The sequence below is a fragment of the Lygodium microphyllum genome, chromosome 28, assembly GCF_053477565.2.
Source record: "Lygodium microphyllum isolate KBCC chromosome 28, Lygodium_microphyllum_v1.1.10, whole genome shotgun sequence".
NCBI classification, from domain to species: Eukaryota; Viridiplantae; Streptophyta; class Polypodiopsida; order Schizaeales; family Lygodiaceae; genus Lygodium; species Lygodium microphyllum.
Window position 1 is genome coordinate 33927530 of NC_141162.1, and position 16679 is coordinate 33944208.

The 16679-nt window shown below is 40.7% G+C and overlaps 1 protein-coding gene across 1 annotated transcript; it reads right to left on the reverse strand.

Moving 5' to 3' along the window:
• Positions 1-12396: 12396 nt before the first annotated feature.
• LOC148011336 (putative alkaline/neutral invertase F) lies at positions 12397-16325 on the reverse strand. The gene is made up of 4 exons (XM_087670985.1): positions 15096-16325; positions 14210-14644; positions 13533-14091; positions 12397-13429 (listed from the first exon to the last, which is right to left on the reverse strand). The coding sequence occupies exons 1-4, from the start codon at positions 15582-15584 to the stop codon at positions 13131-13133; spliced, it is 1782 nt and encodes a 593-aa protein (XP_087527111.1). The 5' UTR covers positions 15585-16325; the 3' UTR covers positions 12397-13130.
• Between the last annotated feature and the right edge of the window lie 354 nt (positions 16326-16679).

A 16679-nucleotide genomic window follows, 5' to 3' on the forward strand; every position in this document is an offset into this window, starting at 1 on the left:
CCATGAAGACCCACTTGAAGTGGAGAAAGGGTTTTCCTTTTGCTTCCTCCTCCACCTAGAGAGCCGCCACATCCTTTAAGTTCAATGTCTTTAGGTGGAGGCTTATGTTCCAATACGGTTAAGCGTAAAGGTCCCTATCACCTCCATGTGCCCCTTAAGAAAGAGAGCTGAGGAGACAGAAAGGCATCTCTTGTGGGATTGTATTCAAATAGTGGTAATTTGGAAGAAAGTAAGGACTTGGCTTAATGGTTATGTGGTGGATTTCTTTGCTATTATTGATCTATTAGATGAGGCCTCTTGGAGTGTTAACCCTCAAACAAAGGAAGGTGGAAAATCCGGAAAAGCTAAAGCAAAAGACAAAGACAAAGGCCGAGGTAAAGAGAAACGGAAGACAAAGACGCACAAGGAGAAGAGTCCTAAATAAGGGAGAAAGGCGCACAAGGAAAAGCGCAAGTCAAAACTTTTGTAAAAGAGCGCAAGCGCATCATGGTTTAATTCAAGGAGTGTCGGGCTCTCACTCGTGCAATTTGTAAATGTAGACAGACGGTGGAAAGGAAGCTAGGAAGATAGAAAGACAATGGGAAAAAGAGCCTAAGCTACAGCCGGCCATGTAAAAAGGGGAAAAGGGGATGACTGCCCAAAAGGGATTTAGGGTTTTGTATATAAAGTTAAAAAGTGAATGAGAAGCTCATTCTTGTGTGTGGCCAAAAGTAGCTCTCGTCTTCTTCTTCTTCTTCTTGTTCTTGCTTGCTTAAGCTTGTGCTTGAGAGAGGGAGTGTGAGAGTGTGAGGGAGTGAGTGTGTGAGGGTGGGACTAAGGAGGAGAAGCTCTCCATCTTCTATTCTCTTCTCTTGTCTTGCTCACGGCAATGGAGCTTGGAGCGTGGAGCTTGAGGATGGAGCTTGCTTGAAGCTTGCACTTGGATCGTGGAGCTACCGGAGTGCGCGGGAGAGGAGGTAACTCGAACGGCATGAAGGTAAGCTCACTACACCCGTAGATATGGATGGCGCGTCGGTTATGTGAGAGGTAGCCATTAGTGCTCGGCTTGGAACGCTTGAAACAATAAGCGGTCCGTGGGTCTTGGCGGTTGAGTGAAAGCTCCCACATGGAGACTCATCTCACTAGTCTTAGTAGTCACTCTCAAGTTCATTTGGTACAAGAGGAATGAAATTGTTTTTTGGTAGGAGTGCCAATAAGCCCTTGGATTGTATCAACCTGCTCTGAGGTCATACCTTGTTGTACTTACTTTTGAGGTAGGAAATTAGGGGTTTCAAGCTTTGTTGTTGTAAGAAGCTGTTGACTATGGGCTAGGTCCTAGCTACACCCATGTGTGTTGTATCTTTAATTTACTTTACTAAATACAAGCCACATGATTAAAAAATATTACCCTAAAAGACTGCATGTACAAAACTAGAAAGGAAATGTGTTAAAACACCTTCCAACTCCATTGCCATTATTATTATATTAAAAGTTTGGTTTTCATTGTCATGGGGTAAAGGACTCAAATCTAGTCGACAAGGCCTTCTAACTTCTTTGCCATGGTTATTGCATTGAAATTATGGCATGCCTTACAAATCATTGGACTTTGTATCTTTTCCTTGGCCATAAAACTTCATGATCCTTGGTATTGTAAGGCTATCTTTTAAGCTCTCTTTTTCTCTTCTCACCTTTTTTTGAGATATCTACTCCTAAGCAGTACCACTGGCATCATCAAGTTGTTGGTCTCCATTTGCTTTCATGCTTCATCATGAGAGATTTGTATTTGATATTCAACCTATAATATTTTTTCATGCAACAAAATGTGGAATCTTAATTGGCATTTGGCTGCTTACAATAACTTCAATTCATCCCTAGCATAGGGGGCCGCTAGCATTATATATTATAAGTGGATTTTTATGCCATCTCTAGATGTCACAAGGTCTAGACCTACTAATCCACTGCAAGATATCCCTAATCTAAGGACTTAGCCCATAAAATGTGCATTAAATAAAGATGATAGTGGCTAAGCTAATTTAAAAAAGAGGCTACTAATCATACCCAAGCTAGCCAGTTGTTTGTAAGGCCCACCATGTTTCCCCATGTAAAAAATGGTAAGAATAGTCTCACTTAGGTATCATTCAAATCAAGAGTGTAAAAAATGGTAGATACATTCTCACTTAGGTATCGTTCTTACTTAGATATCATTCAAACCAAAGGTGCACTAGGTCAAATAAGTAGTCCTCACACTACTACCCAAATACTACAATAATTCCTAGTGTTCTATATCAGTAGGAGTGTCTACTAGAACTTGTTCAACCTTCAACAAGGGTGCATGATTATGTTGAGTTACCTACACGCTTAACAATGGGATATGAGCAAAGCTCCTATTGCTTCAAGAGTTTAACTTGCTTCAATGGACCAACTAAGCAAATCTCCTATTCCTTCAGGAGTTCAAAATACTTCGGTACACCAACTCTCACCTAGTCACTCTTCTTTCCTCTCCCAACCATCAAGTTTGCAATCAAGAAAGCAAACTAGTGATTCTAACTAGTAGACACATATCAAACTCCATCCTCTTATAGTCAATTTGACCCAAAGTAGAGATGTTCTCACAATTTGTGTGCAACCCTTTACACTTTCAATCTACACTTCATCCCACTTCAAGCTCTAATTACCATAGAAAGAAGGGATGAAGATGATGATGCTCATGATGGCGATGGAGAAGTAGATTAATGCTTAACCTATGTCCCTTACACACACACACACACACACAAACACACACACTCACTCACTCACTCTCTCTCTCTCTCTCTCTTGCAATGGAGGCAAGCAAGAAGTAAATGTGAACAAGAGAGTAAGACACTTTGGCACACATACAAGAATGATACTTCCATTACTTTTTTCAACTTATATATATATATATATATATATATATATATATGGACACTTTTTGGATACTCTCTTATATCACGTGCCCATTCTTAGTTGGCCCTTAGAATTTTTTTTTCATCAAGGCTCTTGCCTTTGGAACCACAATCGCCTCATTTAGATTTCTACAAGCCTTTTTGCAATCTGCATAGATTCATGCAGTGAACTCTTACAATGAATTACATCCTTGATTGATTAACTATTGGAGGTACTTTCAAAAAATTCATTTGTTGCCTTTCAAAAATTCATTTTCTACCTTTTAGGTATTGGTCTTTCTTCTTGCTCTTCCTTTGTCACTATTGTTCTAGTTTTGCATGCTTCTTTCCTTTCACCCTTGAGCTATTTTGTAAGGGTTAACAATAACTCTAATTTCAATGTCCTATCCTAGCTCTCATAGTTCCATACCATTGCACCATCTATACCATATATCTCTATCTCTATCTCTATTCTACTTGATGCACTTGTGACTTACAAAGATCATAGCAGCTAATGAAGATGTAGAGAGAAGAGACATATTACTGATAGACAGTCTATGACTTAATCTATATTCAACTACAACATTTTCTTTATTGGGCTAATACTAGATTAAAGGATGGAAAGACTAAATGAAAGATGTCCATTGAATATGCCTATCAAAAATTTGTGGTTAAGAAAGAAGGTGTTTGATATTTTTTTGATTTGTTTTAACCATAATTCATCTTCTTTTACTAGTTTCTCTTCTGTCTCCTACCACTTCTATTCCTCAACTCCCTCAGTTGGTTAGTGGGTATGCAAGGTTTGATCAGAAGATTCCTAGATGAAGAGGATGGAGCTCACAACTGATTCTCTTACTAGACCTCAGATTAATTAGCCATTGATTCCAAGGGAGTGGATGACTGCCAGTCAAGCATATTAGAATTATCTACATTTTGCTCAACAACATTTTCAGTCTACAAATCCTTCAATGAGATTGACAGCTCACTTTGCTTGGTACCTAGCATATATGCATAGGCATTAACATAATGATCTGAAGGCCATTCCAAAATTGTGCATGAATGTAAATGTGAACATCAATTCCCAACAATTGCATGTATTGCATTTTCATGCCCTTTGTCTGCCTAGCAGATATCTTGTCTTGCTACAGAGGATGTGTTGCCTTCAATTTTTCCAAAAAATTTCCAAAATTTTTTGTGGATGAATCCTTATCTATGGACCGTTTTCAAAATCACCAAGCCTTCAAGAGGGATCATCGTCATTGATACCTTTGGATGTATCTTTCATGATTCATAATGATATGTCTTTCTTTTGGAGGTGCCATTGAAATGGTTGTTTAGTGTTTAGTGTTTGTGTTGTGTTAATTTATATGTGATGGGTTCATAGTGGTTGAATATTCGATTTGTTCGAAAGCTATATTTGCAATGCTGGTGATGGTGGATGGATAGCTCAAGATGCAAAGATGCAAAACCTCTTATATCCTTTACAAATTTGTCATGATTTCTTATTGTTTATAAGATGTGTTAATGGATAAAGGGTTTTCCTTTCGTTGTATTCTTTATTAGATTCAAGTTATAAGTTGGGGTTGTGATTGGATGGTGTTCTTGATTATGCTAAAGAAGACAGAGTTGAGTTCTTTGATGAACTTGTCTTCTCTTTTTCCTAGGTTGTGAGGACGCTCCCTTGTTAAGTGTGGGGATATGTTGAATGCTGAAATGACTTGATTTTTTGGTTGATTTTTGTTGTTTTTTAGGACTGAATGGTTGAATTTTTATGGATTTTGAATTATGTTTAGTTGTTTTGGAAGTGTTTCTCCAATAGATTCCTCTTTTATGAGAAACTTTTGTGTGTTACTCACCCTTTTCGTCATTTTGTTCTCCAAGGAGTTCACGATCCACCTTATATGGGTCATCGTGGCACCATTTCTACTCTTTGTAATTTGCAAGAAGATTTTTATTGGTCTCACATGAATCAAGATGTTTCTACCTTTGTTTCTGCATATCTTGTTTGCTAGAGAATTAAAAGACATCGTGGTAACCAATATGGTTTGTTAATGCATTTACTCGTTCCCTAACTCACCTTGGAAACAAATCTCAATGAATTTTATTGTTGGTTTATCAATGACTTCTTTGCAAAATAATATGCTTTGGACTATTATAGATAGATTCAGTAAGCAAGCACATTGCATGCAAGAAAACTCTAATTGCCTCATAGGTTGCTAATCTTTTTCTTAAGCATATATTTGTACATCATGGTATGTTGAACATTATTATATCTTATTGTGATCCCCGTTTTTGCAATAATTTGTGGATCACTCTATTCTCTAACCTTGGTGCTAAAATTGATTTTAGTTCAACCTTTCATCCTGAAACTAATGGAAAAATTGAAGCTACTAATAGCACCATTCTTAATTTAATTCATGCCTATACTATCTCTTCACCCGATATATGGGATCAACATTTACATCTTTTACGATTTGTCTACAATAATGCACCTCACTCTACTACACACAAAGAATATTTTGAAACTATCTATGGTCACAAAATGCCAAAACCAACGTTTTATTTAAGTTAAAAAGTGCATTTTGTTCATGATTGGGTACATAATCCTTTCACTATTTTTGAACACGTTAATCAATTGATTGCTAAGGCCCTACAATCCTATGCTAAGCAAGTTAATAAGAAGCGACAAGCTATGCCTTTTAAAGAAGGTGATTATGTTTGGTTGTGAATTGAGAAATGTAGATTGCATAGTGTTGATAAGAATCCTAATATTAAACTTGCACTTAGATTTTATGGACCACTTAAAATTATTCATTGTATCAATGCTAATGCGTTTAGGTTAGAATTGCTTGCCCATTGGAAAATCCAATATCAATGAAGGTGACAAAGTATGATGCTCCTACCATTTATAGGCATATGCACACACACATTACTATGAAATGAATCCCAATAGTTCATTATTTTGACCAAGTATTTTGTGTGTGACAAATTAGTTTGCTTCCTATATGTATAGTGCTCACATAGCTCAAAATTTGAAAACTTAGGAGAAGGAAGATACTACAAATGAGATAAAAATTTATTCGTATCACAAACATGTGACCCAAATAGCATGGCAAAGAGATATACATAGGACATCTACCATAGCTATAATATGATCCTTTACACTAGATATGCAGAGAGTAGAAAGTGGCAAACTTAGGCCTCATCCAACAATAGAGACCCTTTGCAAATCTTCCAAGAGTGATTGCCAAAGACAACACAATATCCACAATCATCTAGCTATCCAATGCTATTCAAGCTCTTCTTTAAATATAGTACATGCCTTCCTTTTCTCCCTGCATCATAAGAAGAAATCACATCTTGTGATGCGTAACATAAAATTATGGCCCTAAATCAATGACACAATCCTACAACATACCATCAACAACAACAACAATAAATGCATTGCCAAGAGTAGAGATATACAAAACATCACCATCATCACTATTGTTGCAAGTAGTGTTTAATTCCTCAATATTTATCTTAGGTTTCTCTTCCTTTTTGCCATCATCATCACTCTTTTCTAGTATTGGCCTTTCCAAGAGTAGAGATATACAAAACATCACCATCATCACTATTGTTGCAAACAGTACTGTTTAATTTCTGAATCTACATCTTAGGTTTCTCTTCCTTTTTGCCATCATCATCACTTTTTTCTAGTATTGGCCTTTGCTCTTGCATTTAAAGTAACCCTTTTCCATGAGACCCCTAGTATTGCAATAGAAATATTCCATATTCTTTCTTTGTGCAAGACTTGGTTCTAGAGTTTCCTCTTTCACATAGTCTCCCTTACACTTAATCTCCTTCTTACAACAGGTGCCTTAGAACCATTAATGCCCAATTATTCTTTCTATTGACCTCTTCAATAAGCAAACTACTTTCAACATTTAAACTAGTCAAGCCCACAATATGTACTAAATTACTAATAGAAGCCCTAAAAGTATCCCAACTTTCAAGGAATATCAAAAGAGAAAATGTAGCTTTGGTGAGTCCTCAAAAGAAAAATTTTGACTTGACAATTGGCTAAACATAGTATTAAACTCATTTAATCATTTAAATGGTTGGACATGGATATCCCCTCTTCCATATGAAGCGTAATGAGCTTTTTTAGCTAGTAAACTTGAGATGCACCATTTTTTTATAAAAAATAAAGGTTACATAACTTTTTCCAAACTCCATATGCACTAGCATCTATGTGTTTCACATTAAAAATACATTGATTCTTTAAAGGGTGTCAACATAATATTATAGTGTGCAAGCTCATCCATTTCATCCCCAACATTTTTGTCCATGCTTTCAAGCTTCACACCTTCCAATTTAATGGCCTTAGTCTATTTCTTTTGCACCAAAATATTATCTAGAGGAGAAGTTAATGACATTTAAATTCTCAATATTAAGTAGCAAATTTTTGAAGCAAATGATGAACCCATAGCCATCTCAATAGAAGCAATCAAAATAATGTCACCTACACAACCAAGAAGACCAACAAAGCTGCAAACACAGTAAGAGCCAACTAATGGTAAACTCAATGTCAAATGGCCAAATTTTATTCCTTAAATGTGGTTCAAATATTCCACAATACATGCTAATTTATTGGCAATTTTTTTGAGCAAAAGCAACCCCTAAAAGATTCTACAAAAATAATCTTTTATGTCTTCCAAATAACAAGTTTGCTTCTTTGTAGTGTGAAAATAGACCAGTTGAACCAATTCATTGAAATAATGAGTTTAGATGCTTCCTAGTGTGAAAATAGGTTTGTGCATGTGGCTCAAAAAATAACTAGTTCAATCCCCTAGATTGTGAACATAGCCTTGTTGACAAGTGGTTCAATTAAGACCACTACGAGTACATCTTGCATGAAAATAGCATATAGCAATCCAATTCACATCCCTAAATGTGAAAGCATCTTCATAAATGTCCAATGCAATATATGGTGAGTGTGTAAGCAGTTCAAATGGACCAATTTTAATGCAAATTAGTTCAAGTCTGTGCAAACGAAAAGAGATCTTTTGACTAAAGTTTAAACCTTAGTTCATAAAGGCAAAAGGCCTTTTAGCCTAAGTTTCCAATATTAATGGCACCCTTTTGAACGAATGGCACCCTTTTGAATGAATCAATCCTATGGCATGTCATCGATGGCACTGGATCAGTCAAACATGTCCTTTAACATCACTTGATTGATTTGGGTGATCCAATGCTTAAGCTTAAGCCTTAATAATCAATATCTTTACTTTCCTCTTCTTCTCTCTTTTCTATTCAAGAGGAGGCCTTATGCTTGTTCCAACAGCTAGGCCCTCTACTTTTATGCTCAAGCTAATCCCCTACTTCCATGAACAAGCTGCCCCTGTGCTTAAGTAAACCCATAGTTGCATAACATCAATACATGCACTAAATTTTTTTTCCCCAAGAAATCTAAAAACCGAACTCTTTTGCCTTGTTTCTAGCCACCATTAGTTGTCCAAACACTTCAAAATTTGGCTATGATAGCCCCCAAATCGAGGGTCAATGGCTCCCGTAATCGAAGCACATTATTTACTTAAATTAAAGAGCTTGATGATGAGATTTGTATCTCTTTCAAACTTGGATAAGAAGTAGCAATTTTGTAGTAAACCTTAACTTCGTTCACTCCTTGCTCCAACTAGGAGCTCTCACGGATGATGCTTTGATATCAATTGAGAGGAAGTAATGGGTTATGGAGTCAATGGATTGAGAGAACAAGAGGCACATCCCCCCCCCCCCCCCCCAAAAGCACAAGAAGTTTTAGTGGGTATAGTGCCAATCGTTATTCTTTGTTATCTTCACTTATATATGAATGAGATTTGTCTCTTTCAAAATTAGGATAAGAAGTAGCAATTTTGCGATAAACCTTAACTCCTTTCACTCCTTGCTCCACCTAGGAGCTCTCATGGATGATGCTTTGATATCAATTGAGAGGAAGTAATGGGCTATGGAGTCAATGGATTGAGAGAACAAGAGGCACATCCCCTCCCCCCCGGCTTGAGCACAAGAAGCTTTAATGGGTATACTGCCAACCGTTATTCTTTGTTATCTTCACTTATATATGAATGACAACATGTACTTATACAAGGGTTGCTCACTCGACCTTTTGCCATTGGCATTTACCCTAACACTCATACCCAAAATTAAATGTCGTATTTTAAAAAACGCTTTTTGATAGTGAAATTTCATACTTTTACTACCCTTATAGCTTGAGCTATGGTTTAAAGTCTCCACAACATCTACCTTTGTAGCACAAATAGATGCAAGTATATATTGCAACAAGTCTATAGATAGACCTCACTTTTTCTCAAGGCACCCATAAATGTACTAAATGTATATTTATCTTGTACAATGCATTGCCACATAGTATAACTATAGCTTTTAAATGTAGTTCCTAAGGCTAGAGGAAAAGGTTAGGGCATATAGGAACGTACACCTAGATGATGTGTGCATGAGAGAGAGAGAGAGTATGTGCGCATGCGTGCATGCATGATTGTGTATGCATGTGCATGTGTACAGGCTTTGTGTGTGTGTGTGTGTGTGTGTGTGTGTGTGTGTGTGTGTGTGTGTGTGTGTGAAGGGAGGATTGGTGTTGTTGGCAAAATGATCAACTCAAAATGCAATACTTTCATACATAGCGGTGCCATTATATATGCTTTGCATAACTTGTGTGGCAAGATATGCTTGCATAATTTGTTCTTAGTTTTGATAACATGCCCAAATACACTCCCCTTTAGCTAGAGGTATATGTTACTTCATATGGATATAAATCTTATCGATATTCAAATCCTCCATTCGACATTTTTCTTGTTCTTTGTTGTGCAAGTTTGTGCATTAATTGTAGCTTTTGATTGTTGGCATTGCAAATATAGATTGTTCTTCTCCCTTCTTGATTAGTGGTGGTGCCATGTGGTAGACACTTCATACATAATAGGATAAAAATCCTCATTTCTCTTGATATCTTAAATGGGATTGCCATCATGTAGGAGACACATGAAACCCTTACTAGAATCAATAAAACTATGAGAGCCTAAACTTGTGAGAATCTTCCACAATGGGGAGCTTTGTTGATGAATAGGGATTGATTGCTTATGTAAATGTACTTCTGGTCCATGTCTCTAATCAAGGATCCAACTCCAATAGAAAGTCGCGATCTTTCCAAACAAGACAATGAAAGAGGTAAACATGATAAAGGTTGGAAATGGCTTGATGTAGCGAACCTAAATGAGTTGTTTGTGCTTGGGCAAGCACATTAACACCTGAAGTGTAACTTTAATGGCATACAAAACAATTTAATGGTAGTCTCTTTCAAGTGAGGTTGCTCACTACTAATAAGGGATATGGCAAGGTATGGGTGCTAGTAAGGCAAGACATTTTAGGGAGAGATTATAAGTGGTTGATTGACTAGTACCTAACAATAACATAATTACATATGCTTGATGATCTAGCAATAGGTGCACATGCTCAAGAGCATTCATTGCACTATTGAAGGTTGGTATTAAGTAAGATGTATTACAAAGTGTGGTATTGGCCATGCCATGTGAGCACATCCATTGTGGAGAGAGTGTGTGGGTGAAATGCTAGACTTGTAGCCATGTCACACCTAAGGCTTGTGGGGGAGTAAAAGCTACTACACCTAGTAGCCTAGGGGTTTGACCCTCTAGTCTTGGGGGCAATGGGGATATAGTACTCTTGACATGCAAGGCTTTACTCTCATTGGTTAAGCTTCAAAGGTGACACTTTACTCTCAATGTTCACTTCCTTGTAGCTAATCAATGACTTCTACTTGGTGTACCTTTCACTTTCTCTCTAGGTGCAACCACTCTATCAATAGGATGATGCTATCCTTGTAGATACATTTCCTACTAGTAAGAACACTTCCTTGTAGCTAATCGATGACTTCTACTTGGCGTACCTTTCACTTTCTCTCTAGGTGCAACCACTCTATTAATAGGATGATGCTATCCTTGTAGATACATTTCCTACTAATAAGAAACCCTGGAGGTAACATGGCTCTTAAAATGTAACATGTTCACTCATATGAATTGCCATTGTATAGGTTCTTACATGGATTGTGAGCTTGTGGAGCAAGCTATCCTTGGATCACTTATGACATTGTGCTTGCATCTTTGTTCATTGCTTATGTTATATTTCCAAGACCCTAAACTCATCTCCCGTTTACCAAGAGATCCAAATGTCATTTCACATGACTTTAGACTAGCGAGTGTCATCACAAAGAACATAAGAATGCCACATTGATAAAAAGATAAGAAACCGTGTGTCCACATCATATGTAGGATCACTTGTAGGAGAACATATTGAAATATGTAAGCATCATGAGTGACTCTGACAAAAGGCAAGTTTCCCACACAAGAATTACACCACCAAAGATGAGGAAAGACATTGGCAAGTACAAATCGTTTTCAAGGACATAGCCTAGAACATTAGTGTGAACCATACATAAAACATAAATGATATGACTGGAACTAACATGTGGTTTTTGTGTCTTAATCTGACATGTCATAGCACTTAATACTAGTAGAAGTATGTGATTTCACAGTTTGAAAAGTCATCCAACTAACTATAGAAAATTGAATTGACGAGCGGCAACTCCAATGGTTGGGGTGGGTGTGTGCGTGTTCTTGGAGGTCTCAAGTTCAATACTCACATCTAAGTGGCTCCGCAATGCATTGTCCTATGGGATGCAATGCCCCACTTTTGAGTTGTGGGTGATGTGCCACACCTATAATAGAACATGCCGAAGAGGCACCACACTATTTTAAAAAGACTATAGAAAATTGTGAAAAAAAAAAAGATACAATGTAATCAAGGCTAGTGTTGTTTTCACATATAACAAAGCTGCAACACATTTTCCGTTTCTTGCAAGTCATTTATTTAAGCAGCGTGTTGGGCAACCAAGGCTAGCAAGTGGAACTTTGAGATCCATGACTAGGAGCCCATGTCGATGGAGTTGACGGTCACAATTGGGAGGAGTTGTGGCTGGGCCATGGGACGCGACTCTTAAGCAACCATATCCAAAACCCATCTTCCAATTTCCAAATATATGGGAAGAATGACCAAAGACCCGCCGCCCAACTTACAAGCTCAAGCGTCGCGATTCTGCCATTTAATTCAAACCGACCGCGTGCAAACCACGCTAGCATCCACGTGGGCTATATATTTTGCAGTTGAACTGTCGACCCTTCTCATCAAACGTGCAGAGTATTAATGCACCAGTCCCGAGCCTCGCAAACGCAAAAATGCCTTGGATGAGACATGTAAACAAAGAATTGATCATGCAACGGGGACATGAATCACATGATGCTGCCCACGCTTGCGATTCTGAAGCTACGGTCTACCTACACCGGGGATTGGCTAGATCCACTTCCAGTCGATTATAATCAATCGTAATATATCTTAATATCTTAATAACTCAACAGTGCAAAAGGGGGATTGGCTAGATCCAATTCCAACCGATCATCAATCATAATAAATACAACTTAGTGATTCAACAAATACAAAGCGGAGATTGGCTAGATCCAATATTTGCGAAGCGCGCAAGGAACGGCAGTACATCTTAATTCATCTCAATGCAATGTGTTACTCCTTACGCAAATCACCGGAAAAGATGGATTTGGAGGCTTGACTCATCTGCATTATCATGCCATAATTAGTTGTGGAATTGTTCTGTGTATACAAATTACAGAGGGGGCTAAGTCAACAACAGATGGATTGCGATTGAGCAAGTAACAAAGTCCGTTGGAACTGCAGGATCGCAAAGCCATTGATGAGATTTATGTAACTGTTGGGGCAATGAAAGAGATCACGGGCTAAATATGAGCATAGTTTTCGAAAACCGGGATGCGGACACTGGGCAGCTCTCCCCTTCCGGAAAGGCAAAATTTTCTCCTTTTTGTTTAAAAAAAAGTGAAAATTGTGATTTGCCCTTCAACCAGCTGGTCGAGAGACTCGTATGCATTATCAGCCACTACCCTTGTTCTCAGAAGGGGAATGGTTGTCATGATGCAAGTGTGGGTTAGAATGGGTGCCCCGGTCTCGTTGCTGTAACTTGCTACTAGAATGATACATGATACATAATGAAGGTGAAATGAATGGGTATACATCGGAGAACCCTTCATAGGCTGCATTTTCACGAAGGAGTTTCCATAGAATAGGATCAATGCTCACTGTTTTAGCATTCTACAGAGATCAAACCGTCCAGGAGGCTGATCTCGGCATGCACGGAGACTTCATCTTTTTGTCATCCTCGAGCGAGATCATGCCTAGGTGAGAAGGGTCCTCCAGCATCATTTTGGCCACCAAGTAACCAGCTACGGACCAAGTTTGGTACTTGCGAGCCTGCTTGCCAATGTAGCGGCCTGTCTTGGCATCATAATACTCAGGCCAATGATCTTTAGAAAGCCTGCTCTCAAGCAACTCCATAGCTTTCCTAGCCATGTGTGGTCTCCCTGACTTGATACAAGCGGCTGTGAAGAGCCATATAAGCACTGCAACAAAACACAAGAGATACACCTTAGGAACAGATCCTGATGTACTAACATACTGCAACCAAATAGATAGTCTAAAAAGGAAGCCTTATTTATATCTTACCAGGCCATGAGCCACCATTGTGGTAGCTCCATCTCGTATTCTTAGGGTCACAACCAGTCACAATTCTCCACTCGTGGCCTTCCAGAGTAGGGTAGGCAATCTTTAGAGGCATGTCCCCAATTAGATCCTGCCACCGTTCCTCAAGGAGATCCATAATTCCAGCCTCTTGCTCTGGGGTAGCCAAAGATGAGAGAATCGCAATGCAGTTTCCCAAACAAAACCACCGAAAGTCCATTCGAGCCGGACTAACATTCCCAATAAAGTAGCCACCTTTCATGGGCATGAAATCAAAGACCCAATCCGGAATGGAATCCGGGATCACGTTGAACTTGTTAACGGCCGTGTGAGAGTACTCTTCCGTTTTGTATCGATAAACATTATTCAGCTGTTGAAAATCCAGCCAGAAGTAGGAGCGTATGTGGTAGTTCAGAGCATGCAGTCGCTTGTCAATTCGCTCTAATAATTCTTTGCCAGCACCTTCCGGCTTCAGCATAATTTTGGCACAACGAAGTGCCATGTAGAATAGAGCTTGGATCTCTATGGGGTAACCATAGATCCCCTGAGAAAAAGAAGAAAACGAAAATGATCTTATTACTCGTGAACAAGAACAATATACAAATGCGAAAACAATTAGGAAGCCTTGATTGACAATGAAATTAATCGTCCATGGCGCTCACCATTCTACGATCGATCATACAGCAGCCATCTGCACACAGCAACGTCGGGAAGGTGTCAAAGCCTTCTGAGAGACACAGGTTAAGAACAAGCCGAATTCCCCGCTGGCAATCAGGGGTCTCCTGTAAACTATAATCTCCTGTAGACTTGCCATAGGCACGCAAAAGGATGATCCACCAAAAACCTGAATCAACCGGGGCAACTCTTCCAATGGCACTTTCTCCGAAGTCGGCCATCAAAGAGTCATTGTTGCGGATAGAGTCGTGTATCACCTTAAAGCTAGCAGGCATGGCGCCTTTTCCCAATGTGAAATTATCGATCCGCTTCTCCCAGTTGGACTGTAGGCGTAGAGCTTTCATAAGGAAGTTCTTAACGATCTCAGGCTCATTGTTCATGAGGAAAGCCAATGCGCTAGGCACAAAATCACGGACAAAAACCTGTAAAGAGAGAGAATAAAGTTTTTTTAACGAATTAGGTCAAACAATGGACTCCAATGGAGAGCTCGGAGCACAAAATGTCCCGCCAGAATATGAACAGTGAAGGTGGCTGCAGAAAACCAAAGCTTTCTCCCTTCGCTAAGTCAGAAAGTAAATGCAGCCTCTGCACAGAAAGAACAGCTAATGGCCAAAGAAAGACCCAGAGGGCTACAGGTAAGTATTACACAGAAAAAGGAAAGGGCGGGGGGCTTAGAGAGGAGAAGAGTTAATTGCTTTTTGGACGAGCAAAACAAACGAGCTCCTTTGAAATGATGCATCATGCAAGCCGCGGGCAGTCTTTGCCAGACTTGTCCAGAGAGAAGGCGTAAAGACTTGTCCCTTTAAGACAACGCTTGTGTTACGAAAACAAGGACGAGTAGAAAGAAAGCGTACACGAGGAAAAAATGTTTACCTGGTCGTAATTGAGTGCCACCTCAGAATGATCACTGGCAGCGATGGTGCCGACAGGCTGGCCACGGTATGTGACAATGGATTTGCGGAGAAGGTCCCAGGCTTCGGCAAACATAGGGTGAGGCTCGAAGGCGTGGTGATCAGAGCGCGGGGAGTCGAGATCTGCCACGGATCGCATGCTCGGAGTCTTGAGGAGCAGGCCTTCCAGGCAATCGGAGCTCCGCACCGTCTCCAGGCCTCTGCTTTTGCGCGGTGAGGCCGCTAGGTCGCTCAGCGACTGCTCCAGCTCCTCCGGGTCCAGCGACCCGGTTCTCAGCAGGTCGAAATCGTAGGCCCGGCTCTCCGCGAAGGCGCCATAGTCGTGCACGGCAGTACCGCCGTTGCGAGAAGCTGAAGGCTCTATGATCACCTCCATCCTCCTCGCAAACGGATCCGGTATCAGATCCAGCGACAAGGGCACCACGCTGAACATGTCTGCTGTGGCATGCATCGTGGAGAAAGGTCAAGGTATGGAGCAAGATTTCAACAAACTAAGATAATGTCACAGATTTTTCCGTAGGCCGCGGTACCGATTTCGGTTTAACCTTCTCTCACTCAAGAGGTTGAAAATTTACTCTATGGAGGTTGATGACTACGGTACGTTAACTAGACAAAGCAGGAACTTACAGAACCGAGACGAACGGCACAGAACTGCTGCATAAAATGAGAATGAAGCAGGAGCTTAAGAACGGAAACGGGACGGCACAACAGTGCTGCATAAACCAGATTGAATGAGAAGCCGAGGCTCTCACGGATTGCCAAGCTTGCTCGCAAGCTGCAGCTACAGTAAAGACCGGACTTTACAGGCGAGATAAGAATAAACACAAGGCCTTCTGGCTATGGCGGCTTGAATATTTCCACGGCCTGCTAGCTATGGCGGCTTGAATATTTCTCCAATGCCTCCTAGCTATGGCGGCTCGAATCTTTCCAAGGGAGGCGAGAGGAGGAAGCACGAAGAGCTAGGGTTTCCTTCCGGGCGGGGGAGAGAGAGAGGCAACAGAGCGCCTGCAGGCAGCAGCGGCCGCGGGGAGATGACGGCGGGCGGACGCCGACCTAACGGGAGACTGACGGACAGGGGGACGGTGCTAACAGAGGAGCAGACGGACCTAACGGAGGAACCAGACGGACCTAACGGGGAAGGAGACGGACCTAACGGAGGGCTAGACGGACTATACGTAGAATGGAAGGGGTGAGGAGAGGAGAGCAGGGTGCGAGGAGGGGTATAAATGGGAAAATGGGAGGGGGGAAGGGGAGGGGCAGTTGCCGACGTGGACGACGAGCGTGCAGGGCGAGGACCGGTTCCGGCTTCGGCGCCACCTCCGCCGTACGCGGGAAGGGTCTCGCCTTTGCGTTTTCTCGTGAAGGGCTTCTCCGGGTAGGGCACTTTTGCCAACGTGGACGGGGGGCTGGGCCACCTACCTCCTTGCCAACTCGTCACGCGCCGAGAGCCTTTTCACTTTTTAATTGCACGCCCTGGGCCTTTGGCGCAGGGCCGGAGTGGCGGACAACGCAATGTGGCGCCTGCCACGCCGGACCGCGAGCCTGC